The sequence below is a fragment of the Cucumis melo genome, chromosome 8 (assembly GCF_025177605.1).
Source record: "Cucumis melo cultivar AY chromosome 8, USDA_Cmelo_AY_1.0, whole genome shotgun sequence".
NCBI lineage: Eukaryota > Viridiplantae > Streptophyta > Magnoliopsida > Cucurbitales > Cucurbitaceae > Cucumis > Cucumis melo.
The window spans coordinates 1,055,243-1,067,224 of record NC_066864.1 but is presented as its reverse complement, the minus strand read 5'-3'; the positions used below and the strand labels follow the sequence as shown (position 1 = coordinate 1,067,224).

The following is an 11,982-nucleotide window of genomic DNA, read 5'->3' as shown; positions in this document are numbered from 1 at the left end:
TCATAAATTCTTGCTTTATTCATGGCACACACAACTCATCTACCAATAAAACCTATTAATATTTATGATACGAAGAAACATAACTACTAGTTCTAAAGTTTGTAATATTTACTAACATAGCTCAATTGTTATAGAATATATTATTGAGCAAAAGATAGATTTATATTGGAAATTTGAATAGTTGAAATGTTAATATAATATACACTTTCACCAGTTTCTTTTCTGAACACATTCTTTCTTCGCTGACTTCTTTCTATGCATTAAAGTAACTAAAGGGGATATCTTTTGCACACTTTTTATGTAGAAGCAGAGAAAAATAAGAGACTTCCTTCTTTATCTTTAATCCGCTTTGTCCCACTGACTGTTCTATCACTTCCGAATCCTTTCTTTTTCCCATAGTAAAAGTATCCTTTTATCGTGAAATTTAAAGAAAGGTTACACTACATTGTTCATGTTTCAAATAAGTCATTTTAGTTATTTAAACTTTCAAGGATGGAGATAGTTGTAAATGTAGCCATTATATTCAAAATAATTAAGTATATAGTAACATTTTAAAAAAATTACAAATATAGCAAATGACTAAATTTAATTCAATTATAGCTAAACTTATTTTTCCACTTAAACCATCACTCCCACTATGTACACACTACTACTAGCATGATGAAAAACCTCAATTGAAATTCTGGTAGGGGAAACAATACGTAGGTGTAATGATAACAATTCATTCACTTTTAATATAGGTTAACTTTTTTAAAATAAAAAATAAGAACAGTTCAAGATTGTAGGTAGAATAATTTTTTTTTTCTTTGGTGAAAAATATCAATAGCAATGCAGTCAATGGTTCGATATTACAACTATTTATTTGATGTAAATATTAAAAACTCAAAGACTAAATTCAAATAAAAAACTATGCACTCAATTGATGAATAGCACTGAAACTATTGAGTGTGAAATAAACGGAAACAACTAGCCGCTACTGTAGTACAAGTTTATACTCATATTCAACTTAGCATTTCAAAATTTTAAAAACAAAAATTATTTGAGAAAACTAGAAAAATGGTTACATTGTGCACAAATTTTAACGATGAACCAAATTATTTGTTTAAGCTAGACTATGATGTAGAGACTAGAAAAACAAAAACCTATATTTGAAAAAAATAATAATAATAAAACTAAAAGGTTAAATTATCGAGATATGAGCAAGTGCACCTCATGTAAATTGGCAAGTTAAACCTTCTATTCCATTTTACCATAACAGGCTTCCGTGAGCTAATGTGGTACGATTATTTGCCGACCTAATTTAGATAGAACATTTAAAAAAATTATAATTCAATCAGTAGTGTAAATATTGTAAAAAAAACAATCAATATAATATATATCAACGCGTTAAATATCAATTCATATCAATGGCTCACGGCATTAAACATATTAGTTATGATTTTACTGAAATGATTGATTAAGAGAAGCAATATTCACATTTTTTAAAAGAAAAGCAACATATTACTATTTTCCTGGCCTCTATGGTTTCAAAATATTCGAATTGGTCTTTTTATACTTCTAAAAGTTCATCTTCATTAGCACAATTTCATACACAATGAAAACTCTTTAATACTAATTTATGTTTCTACTAAGAAATTTGGTGAGTATGGCAAAATTTTGATCAAACAAAATAGTTAAAAAAAGAACGGACCGTAATGGAAACAAATTGAAAATATTTAAAAGAATACAGGAAGTTTACCTTTCCACCAAACACAATTTTTGGTATCATTGAATCTGAATATTGCCTTCCATTGGTAGAGGATGTGCTTCAGTATTGAACACATATTTATCCAATGGAATCGTGGAACTGTCCCCAAATAGCAAGTACAAATACTTGAGAGTCTCCCCCAGGAAGAATGTCTCCATTTTGTCCCTTCTCCGAGGAGGAACTGTAGTGACATCATCCAGTGATGTATATCCACCACTACTAACCTTCGTGTGCCTCTCGAATGCTTCAAAAATCTCCCACCCCCATGCACGATACCTGCAATGTGTTCATATAAGCATCTTTCCCTTTTTTTCTCATCCAATGTGAATAAACGAAACACAGTTAATGATATAGAAACCATACTTTGGATTGCCTGTGATACGATACAGGACAAACAATGACTCGACTGTTTCGGGCCGCATAAGATTATGACGATCCAGTGGCTTGATTATTATGTCATCTATGTATTTCGAATTTTTATTTCCACCATCATGGCCTTGTTCAGAATATTCCTGGACAAGCATGTGCGTGGTGTTTTTAGATTAATGGACAGCACGAAGAAATGGGGAAAAAAAGATATAGCGAACAAATTTACAATAGATGATGGGAAATAAATCCGACCTCAGTATGAAAATAAGCAATTTCTGGGGCAAGACCGGTAGATGTTACTTCGTACATTTCAAAGCAAGTTTTTGCAAGATCCTCTGCCAGATTTAGATTTTCCAGATCATCAAAGCTCAACAAGCTTTTACTCATGGCTTCTTCCTTGGTGATGCCCTTGGTAGCACCAAGAGCAAGGGTACCTGATAAGAAACATACCTAAACAGGCACAAGTTTATTAGTTTAAGCACTTTTCCAAAACAAAACAAAGACTACTATGATCCTTTATTATGTCACACAGCTTTATTCAGATAGCCAATAATCTGAAGAATCAAAGTATTAATTTGAAATCTTGATGTAGAACCCATTACAATGGCATTGCTAATCTCTTGGAATGAAAATATGCAACCTTAGTTAATTCATTAAGCCGGTGAATTAAATTAATTCTTGAAATAAAATCACATCAGAATAACGAAGGAAAATATGCAGGCTTAGTAAACTCAACTAAATACCGAAATAGTTACAAGTCCAGATGAATTTTTATATATATATATATATATATATTGAGTATCACTGATGAATGAAATGAACAACAAAATGGGTAGAAGTAGAACCCAGCCACCATTACAAAGGACCTCCAACTAGCGAAAGGTGAGAGATTATGTATTAATCTATAAAAGGGAACTCATTTACACCAATAAAGAGCAGTACAAAGCACAATTGTGAATTGCCCAAGTGTTAACCTATGACGTGTAGGATGACAGCTAACGGTCACTTTTATTTTTATTTACTATTTTTTAAAAAAACTAAATAAATAGAGGCTTTCCTCATGTATACATTCCCCCCATTTACCACTATTTGTATGTCTTCTTTTGCCCTGCATCATCTAACCTCATCGCCAAACAGACTTTCTTCCTAAGCTAAATTATGAAATATGAAGTGGGCTTGGCTTTATACTTACCAAAATCCAGCCCCTTCATAAGTAAACTCAACAATCTCCCCACCAAATATGATGTTTTCTGTTGGATCCTCATCTTTGCATAGAGTTTTATATCCAGGCACTTATGACACGTGCTTATACCAAATGGGGGTTTTCTCCCCAAAAGCAAACTTAAGAGACGTAACTTTTCCTCAGTACTTGAAGACCGACACACGTCCTTTTTCACAATTGGCATAGGATAACGCAAGATTTACTCCCTATCTCCTTGTATTCATTAAAGAGAACAGGAAGATATATTTATGATGGCAATGACATTTACTTTCTTTCCGGTAGCATCGGTTCAATTGAATAGCTAGTAGGCTATTAAATGTTATGTTGGAGACGTATTCATACTACAAATAAATGGCAACACTGTACAGATAAAACAAAAAGAAGCCCTGAAGCATAAAATTTGCCTCACTGCATAGGAATAGATGAAACGGCCATTTGTAAACAGAGCAGCAAAGAAAGAAGTTTGTATAATGTACTGTTTTCATTGTTACCCTAATACTGATCTTGAGGGTGAATGAATGTATAGAGCCCTATACTATGTCAATTAACGAATACATATGCCATCTTTATTGTTACCTTTATCATACTTCACATTACTTTTCAAAACTTAAAGCATATTTCTAAGCATCCAAAGACATTTCAAAGTAGAATAACTTAGACAAATCAAAAGTCAAACAACTCCCAAATTGGGGTTAATCTTCCAATTTTTTTCTCAGTTTGATCCAATGTTCCTTGATATATAGCCTTGACTATACCATAAGCTGGTCTACCAGAAACGTTCGTATTTGATACGGGAGGAAATCATACATACCAGGTGATCCATCTTCGGACTAATAGCAGAATCTGATCCATAGGGCAATTCTCCAACAAAAACCAACCCATTTGGAATAGACTTCCGAACAAGAAGATGTTTAACACCTTTCATGGCTTCTTCATACATATCATGTAGGTAAGTGAAATTATTATTTCCGCTTGTTCGCTTCTGAAGCCACACTTTCAGTAGATACTCATAGTAGCTATCACCACGAGATCCCAGTCTTATGGTTTCACCACTAAATTCGCCAGTATGAGGGCTGCAACCAAGAAGAAAATTTCACAAAAATAGGTAAATTTGGTCATCACCATATCCTCTAAGTTAGAGGGACATTTCAAGAACTGAAAAGCACGAGAAGGTTTACAATGGTGGAAGGAACCACATTAGACCAAAACCTATGAAATACAAAGCGATCCTTTTCAAGATTAATGTGTTAGGTACCCAAACCAGCACTTTCAAGAGGGCTAGAAATCCTCTCCCAAAAGAACATCAAGATTATAATTGACAAAGATAATATTTCTTACGATACATTATTTAGGTATGCTTATCTTGACACATCAGAATGATTTTGATGCCCAAAAAATTTCGTTTCAAATAACAGTGATTTCATTTATCCATAATGAGAAGCCAGAGAAACATAAATATCAATAAAAGAAATTAGAAAGTTTGACATAAAATATATACTAGTAATATTCGTTGAATTGATTACATTCACGCACCAGTTTGTAATACATTAATACTGAAAGTCAGGGATACCAGAAAATGTCCCGGGAGATATGCTATCAACCTAGATGAAAACTAGAGAAGTTTACGAAAGAATTCATAATTTAATATATTTTTTTCTGATTCATCCACAGATCATAACAAAAGGGCATTCAAAGTTTGACACAAATGTTAAGACATAACCGTACAGTCTAAAATAAAGTAAATTACTAATAGCCGGACATAAAAGCTCCATACCTAATATAGATGGGAACCAAACCTTCCACTTTCGGAAGGCTCTTCATGTGTTCCAAGACCTTCATAGCAGCAATTGAATACTTTGGGTCGCCTGAAACAGTACTAAGATAATTAAATTCCAGCTGCAAAGTAGATACTTCGGATGTACTACTTGATCCACCAGGAGCTGCATGAGCAGAGGAATCTTTTAAAACAACATCACAGAGAGGAATAGCAGTTGGACTGGAGGTAAAAGCACTTAGCAAACGATCAGCCAAGTTCTTCGCAATTTCTAGATAAACAGCAGGTTTGGGTCCTTCATTTCCAAAGGTCTTCCCATATTCTCCAGCTCTCAAGTGATATGCACTTAAGAGACCACCTACAACACGTATGGTAGTTTCAAATAAATTGACTTGACCTTTTTCCTTAATTCTATCCATGAGGTGTTTTTCAATCCATGAGCCTGCCTCAGAGACAATATCACTAGCGCCCATTATCATGGCAGTGTCAAGGGCGTCCACAACTGTAGCACCCAAACCTCCTAACCCGTCAGTTCCATGCTGGCTCAGTGGCATAAGTTCATCATACCCCATTGCATACCTTTTATAGCCGGACCATGCATGGATAAAAGCATCCTTTACTTTCTGTTGCCTTGAAATCCATAAAGACTCAGAGATTAACGTGTTTGGATCGATATGATAGCTAGTATTGCTACCTTTTTCATCTGGTGGTAATTGAGGGGGAAGCCTAGGAGCTTTCCTCCATAAGTTCCTGAAGTTGATGCCACCATTATTCTTAATCTCTCGTTTCTCATTATTCTCGCTAACTTTGGCAGGTTGGTTGGGAACATGGACAGGAGTAGCATTTGTCAATAAAAGATATGCCAAACCGAAGATCATAAGTAATATAAGAAATTTTCCTGTGCTACAGCTTAGATAATCACGTTTTCTGCTACCAGTGAGTAAATTCTGAGTCATCACCTGAGAAAACGAGATGAGAACTTTGAGTCATAACTCTGGGTTGATCCCATAAATGGAAGATTCTGATAAGTGCAGTCTGAAACCAATAAGGATTAATTCAAACAATACACTTCCTTTTGTATAAAATTGTACCACCAAAATAAAATCTGTATTTTACTAGGATATGACATAATAAATAAATACGAAATTATTAGGCCACTATATTCAGTGTTAAGATAATTAAAACTGTACACAATTCCCAGAGTTAACCAATCACAATGATCTCGCGACAACATGGGACGACTATTTTGGAAATAAGTTGCATGTCTCACGTTCTAGACGAGCAGTTCAACATGTAAGGAGAATTTTGGAGGGAGAAATTTCTTGTCACTAAAAGTATTCTCTAGAATTATTCTTCCTTGAAAATTTATCTTCTCTGCTTCTTTCATATTGTCAGGGCAGTCATCGAAAAGTATTGGCAAGTCTGAAATTTACAGTAGAAGAAGACAGCGTGTATAACCACCTATCACAGTTTATACATTTATGAAGGACGTTGTATGCTTTCCCAACAATCACCATGACCTAGTATCTATCACGCTACAGATTAAAGATTGGTCAGTGGTCACAACAAACCAACAAGTAACCATATAATCTAAACTGGCAACATAGCTCCTGGCAAATTCGCAAAACACAAGTATCTTCAGTCTCGCGTTTCTACGATAGTTTACACCAGTTATGCACGCATTTCCGACGAAAATAACTATTCAAACAAATCTGGATATCAATTCCGTCGAGTTTTTAATCCTCCCCCGAGCCACCTCCATTCCAGAATCACCATCGCAGTCTTAAATAAAGTAAATGGAATCGGTAAGAAAAATTCGACCTCGAGAATCTAAAGTTTTTCCAGGCACAATCAAAGTTCAAGGAACGAATAAGAATTAAGAAATAATCGTCGCTAGAATGTAACTAGAAAGCTACCAATTCATCCAAACACTAATCGAATAAAAAAATCGCACACATGGAGTGCCTAATAAGCAATCAGATTTCATAAAATCGAAATGGAGGAATTAAGTCAAGATCTAGCATAGAAAGACCTTCAAGTAGGATCTCTGTCGAAACTTAGCATTGTCGTAATGAACATCCTTGACAGAGTAAGGTAGAGAACTCGACATATTCAATTGGATCACGTTCTAGGGCTTTCGTACGGTTGGCCTCCTCTCCGCTACGCACGGAGGCCTGAGTTGCAGAGAGAGGGACGCGGAGATTTAAAAACGGCAACGGTTTCCTATTGCATCTTCTTTCATCGTCCGATCGACAACGATCAGAAATTTTGAGCGGGAAACCGATTGGCGGCAATTGTAAGTATGGATTGAAAGACCACAAGAAGTGAAGGTCTACGGGTCGTAGACAAGAGAGAGAAGAGGAGAGGGAGAAGATGAACAAAATTTGAAACAAACAATTATTATTCCGCGAACATCACAATTTGTCATAAGTAGAAAATGGGAATAGAACAATCAATTTATACTCTCCATTTATAATAAGTATGCTAATTAAATAAATACTATACTAAAGTTTTTTCTTTTTCTTTGTTGAATGGTTTCAATATTTTTTTCTTTTTCTTAAATAAATAATCAAACATTTTAGCAATTTTATTTCAAGAGTTTGTCACATTATTATCTACGACCTAGTTTACTTAAACATCAAAGTTATTCTCAATTGAATATCACGTCATCCTATAGATGCAGGTAGGTGATTTCAAGGGAAATTCTTTATATTCTTTAATTTATTTTATTTTATATATTGTTTAATTTTTTCTCCCATCAAATTAAAAGAATTATTTGAGAAAACCGTCATAACGTGACTGACAGTTTTACATTGTTATATAATATAAAAAAAATTAAAAATGTACTTTAAGTTTGTATCGTGTATACATAGATTTCAAATCTACGTTCCACGACAATGATTAAATGTAGCACCAATCATAGAATAACCTTGCATTCAACCTAATACACTCGAAATACACTCAACTTTGATTAAAACCTATATAGTTGACATTTATTTGGTTGACCCATTAAATAGGGGACCAAATTACAACATTAAACTCATTTCTCAACAACAAATAATATAAATAAAACCTCCATCGATCTCTACATATACATCATCATATCCACACCTTTCTCAAATAATATTTCCCCTTTCTTTCTCATCCTCGATTAAAAATTTGGATCTCCATAGCATTTTTGCACACAAAATGAAATTTACCCATCACCATAACATCCAAATTAAAACCCTTTTGATTTCTCTTTCTCAAAAGTGAAAAATGGGTTTCAAGATTCCCTCTTCATTCTCCCCATATTCATCGCCAAATTACCTTTGTTTCTTTCAAATCTCTCTCTCTCTCATTCTCTTTTTCCTCATAACTTCCACCACCTCTTCCTTTAAACCCCTTCCCCATGAATCAAACAACGTCCACCACCGGGCCACCGCCGTCGTCCATGGCAGCGCAATGATCACCACACTAGGGCGAGAAGTAGATCATCATCATCATCATCATGAATACAGAAGCAAGAAATTGGAAATGGAGATCAAAATTAACAAGATAAGCAAGAAGATGAAAAAGAAGGGTGTAGTCCCGGGCGGGTTTAAAAGCAGTAATAATAATAAAAAAAACGATAAAGGAAGTGCTTTTTCTGTAATGCTTCCAAAGGGATTTGTTCCTCCTTCTGGTTCTTCGCCTTGTCATAACGAAAATCCTCAATCTTCATCTCTTGCCTTTTACTGCCATCTCGATCGCCCTTGATTAATCTTCTTTTATCCATTTGGGCATTCTTTTTGAGGTGGGTTTCAGCTAATTTCTTGTTTTTGTTTGTTTATTCTATTATAAAATTTCCCCCTTCTTGAAATCGTGACAAATTAAACAGTGTAATATGGTCTCTCCATATATAAATATATAGAAGAAAAAAGGAAAACCATTGTTTTCTCTTCCTCTCTCTCTCTCTCTCTCTCTCTTTTCTTGTATACTATTTAGAATGTAATTGTGTACAATATAGAAATTTATAAATTTGAAAAGTTATTTTCTTGGATTCTAAGTTTGTCTCTCCAGATTTTTAGATAAAAATAAGTTATTTGCTTCTGGAAAAACATATAATAGCATTAGGAAAAACCCTAGGAAGAGCTGGAGAGTTCATCTCTAACGGGAGAGTTTTAAGTTTTAATTTTCAAAAAATTTTCCTTTATAATTATTGATAGTTTTTTTTTTTAATACAACCATTAAAGAGAGGAGTAATTAAAGTTGAATTAAGTTTTTGTTTTTAGACTTGTTCGTATGTTGATTAATAAAAAAAAAATTAAAGATTGATAAATAAGTGGATTCTAAAATGTTGAAAAGATTTAGGCATGATTGTGATATATTTGAAAATGTTTTTCAAAGAAATTAAAGAAGTGATATTTGGAGGAAGTTGGAAAGGGAAAAATAAGATGTGTGTTTGAGTGAGCATATTTCTGTTTGGTTATTGATAGGGAGGGAAATTAATTAAAAGAATAATTGAAAAGGTAGTTTTCAGAAGGAGGAAAGAAGGGGGGCATGTGAAGTTGCTTAGGTTATTGGAATTTGATTTTCGTAGCGTGCACTTCATGCATGAAATATATGGAATTGGCTTTTTTCGAGATGTACGTTCGTATAGATCCTCACATCCAACCAAATTTTTACACTACAATTCATGTTTTCTTATTCTTTCTTTCTTTTTTTTTTTAGGGAGCAACAATCAATTCTTACCTATAATCTTCTATACATGTTTTAATTTCTACAATTTGATAGAAAGTATTAAAATATAAAATAGTATTTACTTTTAGAATGATTTAATTGCTCAATTCATTTTGATGCAAGATTCAAATGGATAAAATCGAATAATTATAGTGTAAATTATTAAATCATATACCAAAGTTTAGACTCTATTTAACCGAATATTATTTCATCTCAAGTCCGTTTCAATATCCTTTTTTTCTAACATCGAAATTTTTCTGTAGACGTGTATTAGAAGTACAAAAATTAAACAAAGAATTACAACAAATAACCTCATTAAATGCAATATTTAAACCTAAGTCTCTTATTTATTTAAGTAAGCTGTCTTACCCCTTTTTTAAAGGAAAGTTAGTGGACAAGTTACAAAACAAAAACAAAAACAAAAAAACAAAGTTGGGTTGTATATAAATGGCTCTAAATGCTCTTAAATTTTAAAATCCTAACTTCCAAGTCTTCACCTTTTGGTTTTTTTTGGTCACCTAGATACCTTAATACCTGTTAATCAAGTACAATTTAAGAATAATAACAATAAATACACTAAATACGTTTCAAGTTAGAGAATTATATATATTAAAATTGACTGTGCAAACTTTAGTTCGTGGAAGTTGAACTATGTTCGTATTTGTAGTGAAAACATTTTTAGAATTAAAGAAAATAGCAAAATAAAATAATTTGAATTTCTGTGCAAAATGTTCATCGTGGAAGAGACCAACTTGTACTCTCTATCAATATTTTATTTTCTAAAAGTATTGTAATAATAAGTGGAAAGATTTGAACTCAACACCTCTTGTTCAAAAATTTATACTAATGAACTAAGTTCATGTTAACTCCCTTGAGTTCATAAACACAAATTCAATATTAAAACATTTCAAACTGTTAAAAGCATAGCAATTTAGTGAGAAATCAGCTTTTGGCATAATCATATCATAATTAAATTAACACCATCTTCATTTTGGGCTTCAAATTCCCAATATAGTATATGAGTTGCCATCATTGATTATTCCTATTTCCCACTACATAAGAACAAAACAAGATTCCAGCATATGAATTATGCTAATATGCTTCATTATTTTCTTAGGCAAGAAATTTCACCTCGCTTATTTCTGGATTTCAAGTTCTTCATTTGAATAACAGCATTTGAAGATAACTAAAACATCTGGAGGATTTCATCATTCAACAAGATTATTACAAAATTATAAAATTTCCGTATCTCTACCAATTCTGCACGATAATCAATTTGATGATCGGTTCGATTAGGTAAATCGATTAACAATGGTATATTTCACAACAAAGTACATGGAGTTTACAATTGAGATTTAATTCAGACCCAAAGTCGGAGAGTAATTTCTACTTCTATAACGAAGACATCTGTAATTTCATTTTCCTCCAACCGAATTCAGATTGTTTGAACTACAATAAGCAGGATAATTATGCCCTAGTTTTAAGTCAGTTTATTCTCTATTCATCATACATCATCAAATTATTCATGTTGAATGTATCCATACCCGAATTGACTCAGAATTACGAAGAACTCACCGATCCTTTTGTTCAATCACTTCTTCCGATCAGTTTCTTCTTCAATCAGAAACGCAGAGACCGGGAAGGACTTGGCAATTCCAGTCGAAGTACCGAAGGTGATCTTACTCGTGTTCTGTTCGTCAATATAAATATCAGAAACGGTAATCCAAAAGAAAAACTCCTTGCTCTTAACTCCAGTGAGACGGCGGAAGCGGCGCTCCTCGATGAAGGCAGTAACCTCAGTGTCGTACAAGACAGTGCGTCCAATGGCGGGGAACCGGTGCTCTTTTTTCTTCTGCTGCTTGAGCCAAATGAAACCGGAGGTTCGATTGTAGCCGACCTCAAGGATGTCGTCTAAAGGGAGAAGGCCGCGGGGAAGGAAGAATTGATCAAGAAGTTCTTGAGACTTTTGCTTGCAGATAGCGTCGCCGTTGTAGATCTCCGCGTCGGCTGTGCGAGTCGCAAGTTGCGTCGTCATTTTCTTCTGAGGTTTTGATTCGGTAATTCCCGTTTTTTCGATTCAAGGGTTTGTATTTATTGTCCGCTTTGGTAGTTTGTGAGATTCTGTTTTCTTTCGGTGCGAGTTCGTAAATTTCACTTTGATGGTGACCA

At 33.7% G+C, this 11,982-nt stretch overlaps 2 protein-coding genes across 2 annotated transcripts; both read right to left on the bottom strand.

Moving 5' to 3' along the window:
* Positions 1–894: 894 nt before the first annotated feature.
* Positions 895–7,543, bottom strand: LOC103484372 (mannosyl-oligosaccharide 1,2-alpha-mannosidase MNS3). Its single transcript, XM_008441417.2, has 7 exons — positions 7,145–7,543; positions 5,113–6,071; positions 4,150–4,411; positions 2,369–2,566; positions 2,111–2,259; positions 1,739–2,023; positions 895–1,295 (listed from the first exon to the last, which is right to left on the bottom strand). The coding sequence occupies exons 1-6, from the start codon at positions 7,220–7,222 to the stop codon at positions 1,765–1,767; spliced, it is 1,905 nt and encodes a 634-aa protein (XP_008439639.1). The 5' UTR covers positions 7,223–7,543; the 3' UTR covers positions 895–1,295; positions 1,739–1,764.
* Positions 7,544–11,105: 3,562 nt separating this feature from the next.
* LOC103484371 (uncharacterized) lies at positions 11,106–11,948 on the bottom strand. Its single transcript, XM_008441416.3, has one exon. It carries the CDS (start codon positions 11,846–11,848, stop codon positions 11,405–11,407), a length of 444 nt encoding a protein of 147 aa, XP_008439638.1. The 5' UTR covers positions 11,849–11,948; the 3' UTR covers positions 11,106–11,404.
* Between the last annotated feature and the right edge of the window lie 34 nt (positions 11,949–11,982).